Raw genomic sequence first — 21,028 nt, 5'->3', positions numbered from 1 at the left:
TGCTGTTCAAACAGCCTAATACAATATAAAGATTGTGTCCTCATGCAAGCTTGACAAAAGAATTTAGTTCTGTGTGACCACCAGCTGATTAAAACTGTTGGTCACACACTCCAGGAGCCAATAATCAACAAGGAGCTATGCAGAATCAGTGTGACCACGGAAAGTGAGGTTTCAAATTCCTGGAGAGGAGCATTGGGAATATTTTTCTTTGGCCGGAGGCAATTCACGATTAAGATTTCAAAATGGTCACAGAAGCCCAGGAGTGGGATCTATCGGAAGTACGTATTATGCATCCTCTACACTGCTCTATCTAGCTCAGGGTCACAGAGGAACCGAAGAATACATCCTGGACAGGTCTCCAGTCGAACAGGGACAAACATAGAGACAGACACTCACGATCACATTCACGTTCACATTCCTAATGTGCTATTGAAGAGTGATCAGTTACCTCAGATGCATGTTTTTTTCATAGTGTTCACAAGAAAACTCATTAGGCCAAACTCAAAATTGAAATATAGTGACTGTGAAGCAACATTGCTGATAAATAGCTCGATTTGGCATTATCACATCATTTATAATGCACACTAGGTAATAATAACTAGAGAATACGTCTTCAGTGTATACAAATCAATAGTTACACTGTAAGTAGTGTGTTACGACAGGTAGAACTGTACGCAAAACTTTTATTTCATGATGCACAGATACCAGTGTCCGGTATTGGGTTCAATACGGAAGATAAAACAGACTGTAAATCATTGTCTGCCAAAATATGAAGAGGAGATGAGAGCTAGTTCGTACAACACCAGCAACATAATCACCAGACATTTGGACCAGCAGAGTTAGCCGGATGTCGCTCAGTTGATCCGGATGGGTTTTACCCTTAGCCATGCTACATGCCACATGCTAAAGAGTTTAGGGGCTCACACATCTGCGATGCTACATGCTAAACATGATTAAAGTATGACTGATACACCTCCAGCAAGCTGGAGCTAGTGATGGCACACAGCAAGCTCGATCCCTCGGTCTACAGTATGCGTAAATAGATGCTACGCACTGCGCTATGAGTACTGTAGACAAAGTAGTATACTGGAGCCTTCAAGGTTGTTGGAGGTGTGCGCAGTGCCGACACAGGCTGTGCAGAGGTGGTTCACACTTAGCCTTCATATATTGTTTATGTATGGAGTATGAATCAGGCTTTATGGAATTCAATAATTACTCATATCAGTATTCAATAGAGCTGGGCAAAAAATGGATTTAATGGATTTCTCGAATTTCTAGCAAAAAATTTAATCTTTTCCCCCCATTTGTTTGGCATTTTTCGCATTCCGTTCTACAAGTTCCTTGTGTGTGTCCATAGTTGCTGTTGCACTTTTGCTTACATCTGAGTTAAAGCTTGAATTTGTTGAATGACTGAGCTTCATTTACTTTTTATTTTGGGATTGTTCAGAATCAGAATCAGACACATCTAATTCTGATTCATTTACTTTTGATTTTGGGATTGTTTATATGCATTTTAGCTCTGAGGACAATCACCGCATTAAAGCTGCATTTTTGACAATATATCTGATGTCTACTGTCATTTTTAAAAAATCATAAAAAAAAATGTTTTAGACCAAATCACCTAGCTCTAGTACTCGGTGTCAGCAACTAGATTGATAGGCATTGGTGCATATCCACGTTTATTTTTATTACAATAAGATTTGCGCCATCTCAACATGTGTCTCATCCAAAATAGACAACACATTCTCTTCATAACAAAAATGACACACGCTGTACCAGAGGCAGTGACGTGACCACAGACAAAAGGTGCCGACTCACTAATTACACACTAAATAAGACGTCTGTGACGGGGGAGAACTGCTGTAGTAGACGGATGGTTTAACAAGAACTGGGTAACTTTGGGAAATGGAGACAATTCAAAGCAGCATCACATCCTCCATCCGTGGTCTTGTTTCAAAGAAATCTTTGAAGTCGGCTTAAAGACCAAAAATAAATGTTTGAAATAGCTTTCAAACAAGTTCTTTTGAATTTGAAACTTGAAGTGCATTTCAGAGCTTTTATTTTCCACTCTTAAGTCAAGCTGTTGCCTTGGTGTTTTTACTCCTCACTTTCTTCCTGCATTAGAGTATGCACCTCCACAGAAATGAATAGTGTGTGTGTGTGTGTGTGTGTGTGTGTGTGTGTGTGTGTGTGTGTGTGTGTGTGTGTGTGTGTGTGTGTGTGTGTGTGTGTGTGTGTCTGTGCAACACGCTGCTTGCTAGAACAATAAAACTGTGTCACACGGTTAAAAAAAATTAAGTATTGTTGTGAAAAGAAGCTGTTTACATTAACACTATACAGGTACTGCATGCACTGGTTTTAACTCTTGTAGAAAGGATTCAGTTTCCATATGAACAAAAAGTGCTTTCATTTTCCTCTCCAGGCTATGGTGAGCATTGTTTCTAATTTATGAAAAAGATTGTTTGTTGTGTTAATTATGAATGATGCTACTGGAGTCACATGTCGAGAAACATCCTTCTAATTGTCATTTCTACTAATTGTGCTGTACTGTATTGTCGAAGAGAAGCTGTGACACGCTCAGACAGCAGTATAAAGATGAGGAACCTGTGAAACAAGCTTCCTGTCAACGGTTACCATATATACCTCTCAAACACCTTTGAGCTCGGTCTCCATCAGAGAAGGGTAAAGCTCAATCTCATCAGCTATAAAATCAACTCTCTTAATTACATCTTTTTGGACATTTCACTGTATTTTACACCATGACCACATTTGTTTCTTTGTCTGTTGTTAAAGGTTAGTATGGCACTATTTTACCAGTTCTTGTTGACTCAGGATGAAACTGTATGTGGGTCAGTGATAGAGTCGGTCGTCCAATCACGGAGGGCTGGCGGTTCGAATCCCACTCTATCAAAAAGTCATTGTGGTTGTGTCCTTGGGCAAGGCACTTTACCCACGTTGCCTCGTATGAATGGTGCATGAATGTTGGTGGTGGTCGGAGGGGCCATTGGCACAAAATGGCAGCCACGCCTCTGTCAGCATGCCCCAGGGCAGCTGTGGCGACAATGTGAATGAATAATGAATGAATAATAGTCTCTGTACGCGCTTTGAGTCAGTGCAAAAAAATCGCTATATAAATCCAAGCCATTATTATTATTAATGGTTTAGATGGTCGTACTGCAGGAGTCCCAATGATCACTGAAATAACTACCAAATAGATGCAAGGCTCTATTTCTCAGTTTGTAGATAGTTTATTGACATTATAGATTGAATTAAAAAATATATATGTTGCATCCCTCTGGATATTTGTCAGACCACTGAGAATAGAATAAGAGGAGGATTTTTTTTTAATTAAAAAAAATAATGGGGGGGCGGTTCTTACCTGGATGTCATCAGATGTCAAGTGTCCCTTCATGTCACTATTCTTCTTTTTTGGTGGCGGAGGGGCTGGTTTGTGAGCAGGTGGGAGGTCAGTCCTGTTAAGAGAGTGAAAAGATAACATGACACTCAGCACAGTAAGGGATTGCCACTCTTTACGTCCCTCACCTTCTACAGCACTCTATAATGAGAAGTCCTGCCTGCACTTGCCTTTTTCACTCTTGCCTTGGGTTTTGATAGATCTCGTGTTGGTGGCTTTGTTGCAGCAGCAGCCATCCCTGCCCTTTCAAAGGCTCTCGCTGGAGAGACACTGTGCTAATGAGAGTGGGCTGTAATTGGACACTGAGGTGAGGAGATGGGAATGGAGGGGGTATAGGGGGCAGGGAGAAGGGCACGTGTGAGTCAGGTCCTCAGGGTGGATTGAGCCTCATCCAGGATGCCACGTGAACAAACACCCTGCCTACTGTGCAGCGACTGTTTGTTTGACATACCGGCCTGAGCTGTTACACGGAGAGCTCAGCAGGCGGCTTCTGCTCTTCACCTCTTTGCCCGCGTCCCTGGTACTAACATCCCCTGATCCCAAGACACTCACCCCACCCCCTTTGTTGATGCACCTGGGGAAGAACAAAGCCTCAACAGCCTCAACACCTGTGCTCATATACATGGCCCCAATAACAGGCTGGTAAGCAACTAGTTTCTACAAATACGCAATGAATTTTCACTGGCGACAAAGACCACACCAGTACATAGTCATTGATATGATGAGTAGAAAAAGAAAAAAAAGAAAATTGAACTGTGAACAGGAAAGACAGCAGTAGCGGAGAGCTTGGTGGTAAAACAGTTTGAAGTGAATCTGGATAATTATTTCAGACAAGGAAGCAGGCGGATTGTTGCAGCCGAGTAGTTACAAAGAAAACCCCATCCCTCAAACACGATGGCAGTCAGATGTCATCTGTCGTATTCTGACACAATATCGGGAGTGATCAAAGATAATGAAGTGGAGCACAGACACTGAGCTGTGTACCTACATGCATTATCTCCGGCTCCTCCCCGCCTCCCATTCGCACTGGTTCATGTCCTTATTGAATAACATGACCTTTCCGCAAGGCCATGCTGGCGTTTTAATGTGCAGAAAATTTGTGCATGAGTGCACCTCTTAACTCTTTCTTTCACGCTCATTATTTCCAGTCCGTATCACCTTGTCTCCAGACAGGGGTGCCGTGCCACTGCCAGATTCATGTGGCATCCTCCTTTGCTTGCCTGCAGCACGGAGGCACAGCAAATGCACGGAGAGGCAGCGCACCATCTCTTCCACAATAACCTCTACCATTGCAGGAGCCAACAGAGGAGAAACATCCATTTTCACTCAGACGGATAATTATGAGTCTTGTGGATATGTGGCTTCGGCAGTTACATCCGCTTGCTCATTATAAAGTATTGTAATCCCTTGCCTATGATTGACTGAATTCTGATACAGGTGTGAACTTAAAAAAAAACAAAAAAACACTGGCAGTTAACAAGATAAATTGCTTTCACGACATATGTCTTACAAAATGGAATTTTCTTCCTCTGTCTGCTCCGTGCAAGCAACTAAATCCTAAATCCTGACTTTTCTTCGGACCTCTCATGAGGAAACTTGATTGCTAGGCTTTTAAAGGAATACAACCACGACAATATCAACTGTGTGGAGAAAAACAACAACTGTTGTGCATCATTTTGATTTGATATTTCTCTGCAAACAGAATGAAATCACACCATGTTTATGCATGAGGCAGCATTTGCATTCAGAAGCTGCCTTTTCAACTTACATTTGATCCCATAGGACCCCATGATGATTGCGTTTCATTGCAAAGGAGCCTGTTCAAATAGGCAGTGTGTTTGGGCATCATATGCAGAGCGGGTTTATTAAATCTGACCAAACATGAGGAAATTCCCTCATCTTGTGACTACCACCCTATGGCAAGTGCTTTCTCCCTGTCACGCCTCCCTTTCCTGAATGAATTCAGCTACAATTGCAATCATGTTGCGCACAAGTGGAAGCCTCGGGAGACTTTCAGTGCACAGGTCATTGCTACTGTTTGACACAGGAGCTGGAAAATAGAGCAAAACGCAGCATCGCTGTTTGATCAAGTGCTCTTTGTAAAGGGAGCGCAAATATAATGTATGGCTATGTGCTCAGGTAAGCAAATATCAGGGCAAACCTTTGTGTGCCCAGCCACTCAAACTGTGTCTCAGTTCGTATCCACAGACCAATACTTTTTAGGACTCATCCTAAAAATATAGTCGTTATTAGTTTAGGGAACATAAGCTGTGAGGTTGGGAAGCATTCTGCCAATAAAACTTAAAAAGGCTAAAGCAAAGTGTTTCTCATGTTTTGAAAAAGCTCTTGAAGCGTTTCCAAAACAAGTCCATCCACTTTCCATTTTTTCCCCTTGTGAATACTGAACTGAAGAAGTATCAACATAAAAAAGAAAAAAAAAATCAAGAAATTGTTGCACTCAGTTTATGAGATGATTCTGGTTACAAGCTTGAATCTGACTGTTGTTGTGATAAAACCTCAAAAATAATACGTCAAAGGGTGAAACAGATTTTAAACAAGCCAAAGGGTCTGATCTGATAACAACAGCACAATATTAAAAAGTAAAACACATGAACACAGTGTCACTATTGGCCATCCACGTTCATAGACCTGTTGAACAATAATCAGTTCATTGTTGGTCAATTTTCTAGGCTCTTTCCAGCTAATTCTAGCATGAGTCAGGTTTTTGATGGTCACATAGCATTCAAACAAGAAATGCATATTGCTAGGAGCACCAATGGATTTACCAAAGGTATGAACAAACAAACTCATTGGTGTTCATCTTTAAATCTAGGATTAGGAAAAAATCCACCACATTTTAAGGCCCCGTTTACAATAATAATTTTTGAAGTCAAAACACAAAACTTTTCGTGCATTTTGGGTGTCTGTTTGCATGACAATGGTGTTCAGAGCCACTGAAAAGGTGGAACTTTTTGAAAACGGTGACTCTGCAACTTTTCTGAAATGCTGCTACTGTACATGCGCAGCACAGCCATAGCACTCTTCGGCACATGGGTGAGAAGATTTACAATAACAACAATGTTTTCCTTCAGCATGTCATGACTCCCCGTCCATATTCTCCTGGGACTTGGTCATTTTAAAGTTGAGAGTAATAGCGATCCAAATTTGTTATTTGTCCATACAAATGTTCACGTATTCCCCTTTAATTCACCTGTTAATGTTAACGTATTGTGCTCTGGGCATGTGTGTGTGTGTGTGTGTGTGTGTGTGTGTGTGTGTGTGTGTGTGTGTGTGTGTGTGTGTGTGTGTGTGTGTTCAATACAAAACCAAACAGCACCCACTGGTGGCCCCACTTGAAAACTACATTTTTTCCAGCATTTCTGCCATTTCAGTGTAAACACACGCATAACCGTCAAACTTTTCTGAAATGAAAAAGCCAAAACGGAAAAAAGTAATCAAGTAAAAAGGATGCCATATGTGTGGCTATACTGTATAGGCACGTAGGTTTATTTAAAGTACATACAAGGGACAGGGAAGGTGTATTTATGTAAGGATAGGAACGTGTAGTTGTTAGGTAAAATGGCTTATGATATGACTTCATGAGAAAATAGTGTAATGAAAAGCATCTCCTGAAGTTGTATGTTATTTAATTATATGCTATTTTATGTAAAAAAAAAAAAAAGAAGTCCTCTCCCATTTCTTTTGCACAAGAAAGGCTGCAGACCTCATCGCCAAACTCTGATTTACCAAAACATTACAGGGAAGCCAAACACTGGTGAACGAACTCTCTGCCACCCAATGTTGAAAGCTCCAAGCGGAAAACAAAGAACATATTTCCAAGGCTGTTCTGGATTCTAGAACGTGTCTTATTGTGGTTTGTGTTGACATGTGGACATCTCATTTCTATCTTATCTAACATCTATGGGCATCTAAACTAACTTTGAGAACAAAGTCTTGAGTCCACGTTGATTAATGGTGCTCCTCTAAGAGGATTATGAACCAATGGAAACTACTGGGATCCATTGGGAACCTTTTGTAATATGCCTGAATCCAACTGGTGTGGCTTTGGTCAAAATAAAAAATACAGATTCAAATCAAGCTATTGGTTTAATCAGCCAAAAGCATAATCAGATGATCTATTAGCCACCCTACTGTATTATGTGACAATTGTGTTGAATCGTTGTACCATTTCATAGGAAGCAGGCCAGTTCCAAACTGTTACAGCTGATTAATGAGGTGGTTTGGTCATCATCCAGCAATGTCTGGACTCACTTCCCTAATGGACAACTCTAATTCATTTTAACATAAGTCTGACATTTTTAGCGTTCGCCATAATCAAAAAACAAAATCACCATATTGATGAGAGGTTAAACCCCAGTTCCTGCACTAATATATTGTTATTATTATTTCGTTCCATAGGGAATCTGTTTGTGGAAACAGCTTTGACAGGTATGCTAGGCCAGTTAAAAATGGTGATTAGCGAGCTGGCTGAGCAATTACACTGCAATTTATTGTCTGTTCCTTTGCTTCATTGGAGTTCTTTTCAGTCATGTCACAGCCTTATGAGACCTCAACAATTAAGGAGTTGAAAATTATACCTGACAAATGGTATGACTGTGGTATAACAAGTGACATAACTGTGAATCTCAATTGTGAACCTGGAATTATAAGTGAAGTTTATTCCCCATTTGTGATCAATGACTCACAAAAGCTTCATGTTGTAATCATAATAACGGTAATTGTCCTATTTTTTCTTCTTTTGTTTTACCCAAAGCTGATTGTTTTTCCCAGTTATTTCTCAGGTTGTCTGTGTCCAGGGACAGTTGGGGTAAAGTCACAGTATACAAATGCAAATGAGCCTGATAAGCACACTTCTATTAACATGCAGCACCAGTTCAAAATGAGCATGTCAGTACAAAAAATTAAGCTCAATGAACGGCATGCAAACGATAACTTTGCTGAACCCACTTCTACAAAATACACTAATTAAATTGATGTAGTATTGTTTTTCTTCCTTTTTTTTTTCACATTGAATACTTCTTTAGCTAGAAACACCACTGTAGCAGCTCTGTAGTTACTGTATTTGTGACTTGTGCTTCTTTTCTCCACAATAACATCTAGTAGTCATTTTTTCCAAAACACAAAGCTTGCTTTCTTAGTGAATGTAATCAGTCTGGGATATTGAGTACAGACCTATTTTCGCCTTTGTTTTTTAGCTTTTCAGTGGCTCAGACTACAATCTGTGATTAAAACATGTAATGTAAACAAGTATGAGGTGATTTAGACATAAACAAAATGTGGTTGATGTGTTTGGGAATCCAAAGATTCCAGTGAGGCGAATGTGAATCAATTGGTTGAGTGGTCATTTCTCAATTGGAAGGCTCCAGGTTCGATTCTCTATCTGTCCACATGTCAAAATGTCCCCGAGAGCAAGACACTGCTCCCCAAAAATAGATAGAGCACCTTACTTACATGACAGCCGCCTACATTAATGTGTGATTGTGATTGTAAAGTCTTTGAGGACTGCTCCAGCCTGGGAAAAACTCTATACAAGTGAAATCCATCTACCATTTATTAATTCCAGACTACAGGATTGTTTTTGCCACTTCGTCCCCAACACATCGTGGTATAACTAATGCTGCGGTTCGCTGTTATTGTTTGCCCGATCATTCATTAGTCAGGTGCGATAAGGCTCTCCGCAGCCTGCGACCGCCTCGTGTGGATCTCAGCTGTGTGATCACGCAGACTTTCTCAATGCTGGATGTGATGCAGGCAGCATGTGGGCGTTGGTTTTTGTGAGACACAGACACTAATGAAAGCTGACAGGCACCGCAAGCCTGTGGGGGAGCAGAACACACTGGGCAGGCAACCATAAGCTACATTCAGGTCTGCACTACTGTTTCCTACTCAGACATCCACCTTGAAGACCTCGCTCCGCCTCGCTCTATTGGCTACAAAAGGCTCAGGGCAGCTTAAGGGAGAGATTTAAGGGGGATAGCGAGGAGAAAACATAACTAATCCTTAAACTGAGAAGAGTAATCTGTGGGGGAAGATTTACAGCAAAGAAAATGACTTTTACATTGCACTCACAAAAGAAAAAAATAAGTGTGACTTTCCTATTAGGGTTTTTTTTTGTTTTGTTTTGTTTTTTCACCTCTGAGGCAGTTTTGGAGCTCAGATAATCAGAGTTGAGATTTTCCTTCAGTGTGACAGTCGGAAAACACCGCTACCGTCCGCTATGTGTGAAAGAAAGTGAAGTGTCGCATTCCCCAAAGCGTTTTGGATTAAAAAGCCAACGTATGACCGCAGCCCTGCTCGTGGAAAACACAGTGAAGTGGCTGAGCTGATCCTTGCTGCTCTCATTGATTTCTGTTGATCACAATCTTATTTGGCAATTTAAATGCTAATGATACTTTTAATTGCAAGACGGGATAAATGTGATTTGATCTTTAGGAGGCAATTACTTTCATGCTTTGTCTGGCTACGATCTCTTCAAAAGGCGGACAACAATTACTCCACAGCCTCAGCTTTTCTCGCAAGAAAAGAAAGAAATAAAAAGAATGAAACAAAATGAGTTTTTTGTTGTTCTTTGACAAGTTTATCAAAAACTATTTCTGTAGCTGGAGGGAAGTGTTTTTCTTTTTTGAACATTTAACTGTACAGTTACACACAAACGGTCAGTTTCCAAACCATTTTCAACACCCAAGGCATTGTTACTAATATACATACACTGCTATACAAAATGACCCAAAGAAAGAAAGAAAGATGTAGATAGATAAGATTGTTATGAACAGTTGCACTGCATGTGTAACATTCTGCACACAGAAACTAAGCATCATTTTCTTTTTTTACATGTCAACAACAATGAAAAATTATATAAAATCCCACCTATTAGAGGAGACCGGGGAAAGTTGCAGCGTTGGTCAATTGTAACACTTTCTCCAATGAGGAAGAAAGTAGAATTTAGTGGTTGTGAGCTCAGATGCTCAGAGCGGGCCAGATTCCACATGTCAGAGAGAATCATCCTGAGGCAGACGCTGTCAGTCAGGAAAACTTCTAATTTGAGGCTGGAAAGTTTTGGTTTTTTTTTTTTACTTCTCCTGTTTTTGTGAGAGCAATGAAAGCTTTGTGCCTGAGCAGAGATCGTTCCTGCTCGTTGTCGCTGATAGAAATCATCAAACTTTTAAACTTAACGAATATGGATGACTACTTGTTATGAACCTCCATCATGACAATAGATATTCATGTCAGGAGACTCAGATATTTCCTAACAACAGGGCTGCCAACTTTAAGACGGCTTCACAAGTACACATGCGCAAACAGACATGCATGCACACACATTTTATGCATTTGAAACCAGATCCGTCATCTGAGTGAAGAATGTTTGATTATCATTTAATAGGAAAACCAATAAGGACATATTTATTTAAGAAACACACTATTTTTTCAACATGCTTTCTTCATTCTAATTATTTAAGCGATATTATGGTAAACAATTAGGAATGGATGCAACTTAAATACCGTTTTAAAGCTAAACCTCTTAAGTAAAAGTAATAAATTACATTGATAAAATTTGAAAGGTAGTCGGGGGCAATGAATTCACAATGAAAGCGCCACACAAGAACATGATCTGATGTCACCTTTGCGTCACCATTAAGAAGTGAGAGCGTGAGTTTAAAATCAGAAGTTTCAGTCTCAGGTTAAATGCATGGCAGTTGGCAGCCCTGTTAATCATTTACCATGATCAAATACATTTACATTTACCACGGTTCAAGTGAAAACGTTTAGTTTGCAGATGTCTGTTTACACAGAAACGGCAGAAACACTGAAAACTGTGTTTTTTATGTTGGGCCACGAGTTGGTGCAATGCAACCAAGTCTTGCATTTTATCTTGAAAACGTTGTGACCTCAATTTGAAAGTAAAACAAAGTCAAACGTATATTTTGCATTTTTGTATAAATTCTCACTTTTTCAGGAAGTCATTAACTGTCATATTTCATTGTGCAGCATCTACAAAACTAACCATGCTAAATACAGGCTGAAAGGCCAACCTGATGTTTTAGCTATTGGCTTTAAGTTGAACTTTTTATGTAAACTCGGGTCTGAGCGTGTGTCTCACACTTCAACAGAAAACACATGTTGATTGGTTAGGTGAGAAAAACACACACTCACATTGACTCAGAATTATTTGGTTATTGATGCATATGCACAATTGCTCAGTTTTTTTTCAAATTTTGTCTCACAAGTAATAATGCGGACAGATAACCTGCATGGTTTACATACATACATAATTACTTAATTACTGACACATATTACTAGTTTGCATTGAATTTTGAAGGGCTTGCGTTAAAAAAGGTGTGATATCAACATTGTGAAGAAAATGCTACAACTATCCCCAGTTTCCTGTACAATATAGGTCCATGTTGGTATGACTGTGAAAGACAAGAAAAGAAATCATACTTTGGTTACAGTTTGAAGCAAAAAAAAAGTAAAAAAAAGATGTCCAACAATAAGTTTTGTCACATTTATCACATTTTTCTTCAAATTGTCTCTCCGTGGTGGTGACCAGTTCATAAGTCAAAGGGTGCACAACAAGAATTCACGTCTCTACAAATCACTTCTCCCAGTGTCATGTTTCAGATTGCGCTGCTAAAAGAGAAATCCATTTTTTTTTTTTTCACATTTCTTCACCGTTATTGTCCACCGGAATTTCTAAATGTCCTCCAACATAACAATGATGCCACCTTTCAGAACTGGAAAATCATTTCCAGCCCCTAAAGGTAAGACAGATTTGTGCCTACGCTTGAGGGAAAGGAAATAAATGATGTTGTGCGGTCTCATGGACTTCCAGCTCATAACTCAACATCCATTTTCCATTCTGCATGTGATTCCTCTCAGATATTGCTGTGAATATGGCCAGAAAGTTGGCATCACAGTGATTTATACCAGCGAGTATTTACAACTGTGTCAACAGCAGCTGTATGTCAGGAACACAAGCTAGTTAATCCATTTTTTTCTTTCTTTCATTTTTTTTGCCACATTCGTTTGTTTTTTTTCTTTTTTGCCACAGTGCTTCAATTGGTGGTGCTTTTCAGCATTTTGGAGGTCATACATCATGATTGAGTAAAAGACAGAGCGATGAACACATTATTCCGAGAACATCGCCTTTGACAATGCCCATCTATTTTGATAATCAGTTGACTATTGTGCCAGTGCAGCCTCTAAAGGGCCAGTGATTTATTAGGATTGACCAATTTTGAGTCACATCATGTGCTGCTTTGTGAGGGCAAACAGAGGCGTGACTGTCGGTGCAGTCAGGCATGTTATCAAATGCCCAGGCTTGATTAACAGCTCATCAACATGCAGAATTAAACAGTCTGGCTAAATGCTTCCCCATTTACCCCGCCATCAGATACTCATATAAAACTATGAATCTCTTGCAGAGTAGTTCTCTACATTAAAATAAACCCCCAAACACATTCTATTGCAACATATTCACATATTTTTGACATTTCAAAAGTAAAACGTGAACAAAGTCTTGATAAGACACATAACATGTTAAAGACAAGCCATAAAAAAATAAAATAAAGAAGCACACTTTAAAAAAACAAACAGATCTGGATAGTTAACGATCTGATATGAATACATTTCACGACAATGATAAGCGTCACATGCCAAAATAGTAAGAAGCAATAACAACAGTTACAGCACTGACATGACGACAACTCTTGTCATGCATATTTGAGGAGAATCATGCACACGGGATAAGGGGGAAAAGAGCAAGAGAGGGAGGAGAGCTTGGACAGTGCGATCTGTTCAAGATATTACCACTGAAGCTCGATAAAACAAAGCCTATAAAGGCTTACGGATTTGCCTTTGATCAGCAATTTGATATGTATGTTATATCTCATCTCGTTTTGTTATTGTATTCTGTACAAGCTCCGCTGGATGTGATAAACTAAGCGGAGCGGGATATTTTATCTCAGGAATTTCGATTGGGTTTAATTGAGACTTGGCACTGCTTTCATCTGGCTTCATTTTGATTTCTTTCGGTCATGCATCGTATCGATATGTACAAAGTCTAACATGAAAACAGGCAGAAACGGCTTGGATTCCTATGGGTTCAGGTCCGGTGTGACTGCATGTGGAGTAAGTGATCAGTGAGTGTTTGCTGCTTTCTGCCGCTCACAATGGTGTGCTCAAGTATGTCACTTGCAGGCCACCATTACATGCAGGCAACAGAATAGAGGATCCGGGAGGGCAGGGATCAGAGGGGGATAGACTGGGGTCAGGTGCCTCTACTTTCCTTGTGGGGGACTCTGGCTTCTCTGGACCCTGTGTCACACAACTATCAGCAACAGCAGCAACAGCAATGCTGAGGGAGTGGAGTGGGAAACAGAGAGCAGTTACTTTGGCATCAGAGTGAGAAAGAAAGATAGATTAGCAGGGAGGGAGAAAGAGACAGAAAGCAATGGAAGCGGTAAGAGTCTGTGTGCTTCATTTGTCTTGAAAAGGATTGCTGAGAGGGAGCGAAGCAGTTTGGTTTCGGGGGCCTATGTAGTTTCTGGGTCTCCATGGGCTCAGAGCCGAACGTTGCGGCCCTCGCAAAGCACTGGGATACACAGCGTTCACAAACCAAAAACCTGGCAGAACGTCCTGTCACGGTTTGATGTCTGCAACACTGCTTTTGAATAACAATTCAAGAGGGGGAGCCTCTAAAATAGCCATTGTAAACTCATCATCTGATTTGATTAGAAGCTTATTGTGCCAGATTTAAACTCTCACAACATGAGTTGTTTCTGTGATATTCCCAAGGAGGAAGATAATCAGGACTCACACACGGCAACATCCTTCCCATGGGACTGTGGTTTGCATCTTGTGAAGCCAGAAAAGCTGAGAGCTTCATGGAAACCCAGGCAACCACTGAGGAGATATCTGCCGCGGCCAGGTGTTCTAGACAAAGGCAATTACCAGGACACGACTAGAATGCGTGTTTCTTTCTTTTTCTGAACCAGATTTTGTAATTGTTTCAAAACAGATGGCACGGACTCTATGCACCTCACAGTAACTCAAAAAAAGATATTTCAGATTTGCATAGCTCTGTCACTTTGTTTTCTTTTTTCTCCCTCTCTAAGCTGCACCCACTGCAACTTCTGTTATCCCCTGTGTGTATTGGGAGCAGCTGGCATTACTCTAAATAGTCATGGCCTCTGGTTTGCAAACAGAAAATTTACTTTCTGGCCAGAGGAGGGCTTGCAGAAGTAAATAAAGTGAGAGTAACAAGATCGCTAAATCTGTCTTTTATAGCAATTTGACTTGGAATTACAACCACAGAATGAGTCCTTCGTGAATCATAGAATTCATTTGAATTCACTGGTCAGTTTGAAATGACCAGTGAACATCGCTTTTGCAAAACTGAGTTTTATTTCCACCCCAGCATCGAGATTTAAAACATTTCTAATAATATTTGCTAAACGTCATCAGAAATTTGCATGCCTCCTGTTTAATACTTCATCCCTCTAATTGTTGTAAATTAAATTTGCATAACTCCGTCATTATTTCTACAAATAAAATTTGGATGCAGCCTGACCTCTGGACCACCTGTGTACTCCAGAATCCCTCAGCAAATCTACTTCCCTTCCTGATGATGATCTCGCAGCCATTCAGCTGATGTGAACCTTTCCCGAGGTGGAGACTGCTGCACAAGCTCCTGCAATCAGTCCTGATTAAAACAATAGTGTTTTAATGGGAAATGGCCTCAGTGCAGCCCAAATTACAATCAAGCAACCTCTTAATAGCTACTGCTTTAATGATAATCATCGATTCTATCTGCAGGAGTAAATGAAGTTAAACTTTGTTTTAATGTGTTAAATAACATTTTTCCGGGTAGGAAGTATATCAGAATGTGGCAGCCACATGTTTGCAGCATGTTCTTCTGTCTGTGAACATATAAACAATCCTCTAAGAGGTCTTTTGTCCTTTTCAAAGTGTTTTTCTCTCGTGAAGTGACAACAGTGCACACCTAATCTTACCACCTGTCCAGCCCCCTGCAATATTGTCTGGCAGAGCCTTGGTACTCACAGGTCATTATCTGTCTCAGTGCGGGTCTTCTGCTGCCGCCGATGGACCATGAAAACAGTAACAGCCACACCAATGATGAGTCCAATGGCAACGACGCCGCCAAGGATCCCGATAACACCACCTGGGGGACCCTGCGGCAATGGCTTCTCTGCAGACAAGAGGAGAAATAACAGAGTCAGGGTGGGAGCTCTTTGAGTAATTGATGCTGCTGGGTTGAACTTGCGGGTAAGAATAACAGCAGTGAGGACAAAGAAAGTTCAGTAATGTCACACAATGATAAATATTGAAGCAATTTGAGGCTTTTTACATTCTTGGCATTACAACTTTTTGCAGCACAAATAAGAGAAGAAATAAAGAATATGAACCAGCTACTGGTTGAAAGAACAGGCTATGATTATGAAAAGAAAATCTTTACAAACCATTTGACATAACATTTGCCAGACTTGAGGCTTGATGTCATAAAACAAATCCAAACAGCATTTTTGGGGACCTATTTCAGGATGAGACCATTGTCTTGCCTGTCCTGGCATGGCATGAATGCCACACTGTTGTGGTCCCCCAGCAGCTGCTGCTGTATTTTCCAATGTGAGCTCCATCAACTGTTCAAAAAAAAAAGAAGCCCAAATGGGCTTGGATTTGACAGCGAACTCGAATGCACTCTTCAGCTACACAGCAAAGTTATTACACTTTAAAGTTTTAGCCAGCAAAGGGGTAACAAATGCAAAAATACGTCCCCAGTGCTGCTGGGAAAATATATGAGTGGATTCCAAACCGAAACAATTCACCAAATTCTGTTGAGAGCATAATATGGAAAAGTTCAACCACAAGGCAAAGTGGCTTATGAGGGATTCATGGAGGACTAACCCAGTAAACTGCAGAATGTTGACGTTCTGCTCTGCGCTGGATTCAACACTCCTGTCCCTCCACTGTTGATAAAGCCAGGGCTATTAACTTTCAAAAAAAGAAAGTGATTGCAGTGGAAAGTCAACACTCGGGATATTGATGCAACCCGTTTTGTGAAAAGCTGCACTGGACAACCATCATCTCCTAAACCTCATTTTTCAAAGCATCTTTGAGAGGCAGCCTCTGAAAGAGGTTTTGAAGAGGCTGTCAAAAGCAATCTATAACCAGTGCCAAAGGGAGAAATAGAAGAAAGATTGGAAAATATCTACCTTTACCTATACTAAATAGATATTGTAATAAAAAAACAAGCTGGGAAGTAATTAGCTTTTTCTTTTTTTTTCTTTTTTCTTTTGCTTTGACATCTGATAAACAATGAAATGTAATTCATCTGTTATCAAAAAAAATTAAATAGAATAAAAAAACAACAGAAAACAATCCTTAAATATCGCTGGTCCCGTGTGAACCTCTTCCACTGTGCCTCCACTGATGTCAGGTATTAGTGAAATAGGACAGTCATCTCCTTTCAGAGGCATAATGGCGCCTTATTTCTGAAGGCAAACAGCATCTGTTTCCTTTGACACAAGCAGTTCAAGCTGTCCTTTTGAAGACAGGCAGGGGACCAATCAAATGGTTTGCAAGCCTGTTGTGATGGGACACTGCGAATTCTCACTATCTCTCACTTTGAAAAGGAAAGCCTATCTCCTGTCCTCATGATGTCTCCATCATTATCAGTCCATCCCCCGCGGTAGTGACAGGACAAGGCCTTGCTCCCACAAGGCCTCTTTACAACCACCGTACTGACTTGATTCACTGCCCATAACGATGGTGACACACAGGACCGCTTTACACACAGCCACACAATGGCAGGCATGTTACCCCACCTTCTGATCAGCACTCAGTGCCTCAAACAAACTCTCCCCGTTATATATTGTGTCCATCAGATTGTCAAGCCACACTCGCTGTGCCTGATCTGATGCTCTTTCTTCTGGTCCTTAAAAGTCGCATCATGTCAAATCTACAGACCAAAAGAAAGTAAATAGCTCATCTCGTAGCCACACACACACACACAAACACACACTTCTGTTCTTGAGATGCATTTCAATAACAAGGCTGTGGAGTAGCTTTCAAGAGCAAGTGTAAGTGTGATCTTGCTGCAGCATGGGAACAGATAAGCCTGAACTCCTACTGTTGTCTCATTGCACTGCACAGTGAAAGCCAGTGGGCTGAATTTCATGCCGCTAATGCAAATGCCAGACACAATAGTCTGTTGTGTAACACTAATACACAGAGGAGTGGACTGGATCAGAATGCAATTTCCCTGTTGTGGAGCCTTAGGCACACAACACAGGATTTACACTGTCACCTCCTAACATGTAAAGTTGGGGCGAGGCATCTGGTGCGCAGCTTTGCCCACTTCTCATATGGCTGGGAAAAAAAATCATCAAAAATTAATGATTTCATTTTCCGTACATGAGTTATACATTAAACCATTCCCACCCTTCACCAATCTCCACATATCTTCACCGTCTGTTTGTTTTAGGCAAAATGAATTTGCTAAATCTCGCTGTGGAGTGTGTCGATGGTGGAGAATGTTGTGGACTGTGAAACAAAGCCATTAGTGAACATGCACCGTTACTCCAAACGCTGAGCTGGGGTATTTTTATCACAACACGTAGATTAACCCTCGACAGAAGCCAAGCACTTCGACACCGCACACAGGCAACAACACACCTGATAATTCAATTAATCCAATAATATAACTGTACTGATAATTGATCTGGCCTGTTCATTTACTTACCATAAGGAATGCATTTTCAAGGACTGGTGTAACTGCAAAGATCAGCTCTATTAAATGTAAAGGTTCACTTACTAACATTACCTACAGCAGCAGATAAGTTGTTGATGCCATGAAAACAGTTTTTTTCCTTCTAATTATAAAGAAGAAACCACTTTGAAAATGAGTTCTTTGATCCTAAATTCTTGATGAAACCAGTCAAGAAAAGGAATAGAGGAGCACCCACCGAATATGGAGTTCAAGTGTCTCAATGCCAAAGCAGCTGAACAACATTTCAAAATTCTCGCAAGTGTGACAATCAAATCAAACCCACAGATTTTTTTTTTGCCAAACCTTCAACTGTGCACAGCCTTGGTACTGCCTCTTTCATCTTGTGCAGAGAGTCAAATTTCTGTTGTGTTCCTCTGATGCCCGTGACTTAGTCCTGTGAAAGTAATCGCTTGGAAGTAGCCCAGCTCTGCATACAACAGGCATAGCTACACGAAGAGGGTTTTGTCCTTGTTGTTGAACAAGCAAAGTACTGCCAACAATAATAGGCATGGGTACTAAGGAGCCACAGTATTTGCAGCTATTTTCTCCTTCCTTGCAATAAAAAACACCTTCAGTGTCATTAACAAGGAGACAAAAATTAACATCATGTTGTTAAGACCGAAAGGCAAATCTGCATCAATTTAGTGCACAGCGAGGTGCAAATAATACTAATAAAAAAATTAAAATAAAAACGGCTGCAAAACATACATGGGTGTAGTACTTAGCACTTAAATGTATCCTGTTGGAACCTCCAGTTTGACTTTCTACCTGCGTATGCATGGGTTTTCTACAGGTACCATGCCTTTCCCCACAGTGAGTTGAGGCTAATTGGTAACTTCAGGTCTTGGGTGTGAATATGAGTGTGATCCTAAGTCGTTTTGTCTTTGCGCTGTGACGGACTGATGACCCGTCAATGATCTGGGTTAGATTTACTACAATGTTTACACAATATTATCTGGGCTTCCAGCCCTTGAAATCCAGTGATAAAGCAAGATGGATGGATGGATGGATGGATGGATGGATGGATGGATGGACGGACAGACGGACAGACAGACAGACAGACAGACAGACAGACAGACAGACAGACAGACAGACAGACAGACAGACAGACAGACAGAAAGACAGACAGACAGACAGACAGCCAGACAGACAAGATGACTCCTTTGTCTATTTATTAGACAGAATAGTGACCGTGTCCGCTTGGATTAGTTCCAGTGCCCTGCGAGCCTGAGTTGGATAAACCGATAAAGAAAATCAATGAATGGATGGTTTTTGCAAGATTATTTTTGCCTTTTTATGCCTTGTAAATGAGTATTTAAAGTTGTGATATTTTCAGAGATTGTTGATAAACGTCTTTGAGCTTTACTTTAACTTTAATTGTTGAAGTCCACACATTGCTGGACTCCATGCAATGGAATAATTGATTTATTGACTAAAATGTGCTAGACCTCAACACTCTTCTGAATCACTCAGCAAGGTGATTCATACTATGTGAAGCCACTAGGTGGCAAATATGAGGACTGCGGTAAAAAAAAAGGCTCCAATCGGGCTTGCTAAAATACCAAGCAATTTGAATTTTCTTTTAAAGAAAACAGACTTTTAAAACAAGTTTCTTAAGAGTAATGGACTGCAATATCAGCTGCAATATCAGTGATGGTTCCATGGAAGCTAGCTACTTCGATGCTAAAAAAAAACTAGCTTCACAACCATGCTGTCAGTGTGACTCAGTCAAAACATGTGTAATACAACAGCTGAAGAAGTTTTTGGACATCTAATTGTATTTTGCACCAGAAAGTCTCATTAAAATTGGCTTTATGTTGACATTCTAGTCATTTTCGAAAGTATTGAGAAAAAAAAAGATATTTTCATCACCTACACTCTGCCACAACAAAGAAAAGTTCACATTTAAGATGAAATTGGGTTATTTGTGGCCCTTGAACTAAAATGTGTTTAGCCGCTGTTCCACCTCGCAGTACGTTGAGGAGCGGGAGGTTACGGTACGGTAAAGCGCACTCAGTCGCAACTCCATCTCGCGGTCCCACCACAGAAAGTACGGTAAAAATGTAGGCGGGGTTGTGAACGACGCGGAGAGCGTCCAGCGAAGAACATGGAAGCGGCCGGCGGCCGTCCGAGTCGTTCTTTGTGACTCAGGTTAAACTTTCTCCTCGTAAACAGCAGCGGCTAGCTCCTGCTGAATTTCCTCCACCTGTTCCTGAGAGGAGCGTCTGTATCTCGATAAAAGACACGATGTTGTGTCGCGCGCCGATGTTTCAATAAACCCAGTTAACAAATCAACCAGTGAGCACAAAGCAGCATATGAAACAACAACAGGAGGGTTTACGGGGTTTATGAAATAATAAAATATGAAATAATTAAATATTGCGGGCAAGTCGAGAGTGACAATCGTCACAACCAATCAGCAGACGGCTGCGTTGTAGCTCCTCCTCACAGACCCGTTCCTCAATGCCCGGAACCTCAACGGAGGGGTAGAGGAAAATCGTAGCCGGCAGTCGCAGGTTCTTTCCGTACCATCCACAACTTTTCAGTCGGACTGTGCTAAAACCCGTCCCGCCCCACGATGCTCCGCGACAGAAAGTGCGGTGGAACCGCGCCTTTTGACACCTCTGCCCTAATCCAACATCACGCCCTCACCAAACCCTTGATGAGCCCATGCAACCTCCCCCTTCTTACACTCACATCCATTCCTGCGGTTTTTTCCTCCATTTTTCTCATTTCGTCTCTCTTCTGTGAGTCTCCATCCGAGAGTCCATCAGTAAATGATCTGCTGAGACGTCGCTCTTCAC

At 40.9% G+C, this 21,028-nt stretch overlaps 1 protein-coding gene across 3 annotated transcripts in view; it reads right to left on the bottom strand.

Moving 5' to 3' along the window:
• Positions 1–21,028, bottom strand: part of nectin1b (nectin cell adhesion molecule 1b) — a gene marked incomplete at its 3' end in the record, with an annotated part of 205,502 nt that overhangs the window by 36,366 nt on the left and 148,108 nt on the right. For 2 of the 3 annotated variants that reach the window (XM_080459822.1, XM_080459820.1), the window contains exons 6-7: positions 15,497–15,644; positions 3,380–3,473 (exon numbers count right to left, since the gene is read on the bottom strand). In XM_080459822.1, coding sequence (XP_080315948.1) covers positions 3,380–3,473; positions 15,497–15,644 — 242 coding nt within the window. Of the gene's footprint in view, positions 1–3,379; positions 3,474–12,093; positions 13,791–15,496; positions 15,645–21,028 lie in introns of those variants that run through there. The other variant, XM_080459823.1, reaches the window with a different exon arrangement.

Source organism: Lipophrys pholis, assembly GCF_963383615.2.
Source record: "Lipophrys pholis genome assembly, chromosome: 3".
NCBI lineage: Eukaryota > Metazoa > Chordata > Actinopteri > Blenniiformes > Blenniidae > Lipophrys > Lipophrys pholis.
Note: the sequence above shows the minus strand (reverse complement) of the source record. Positions and strands in the feature narration are given on the sequence as shown.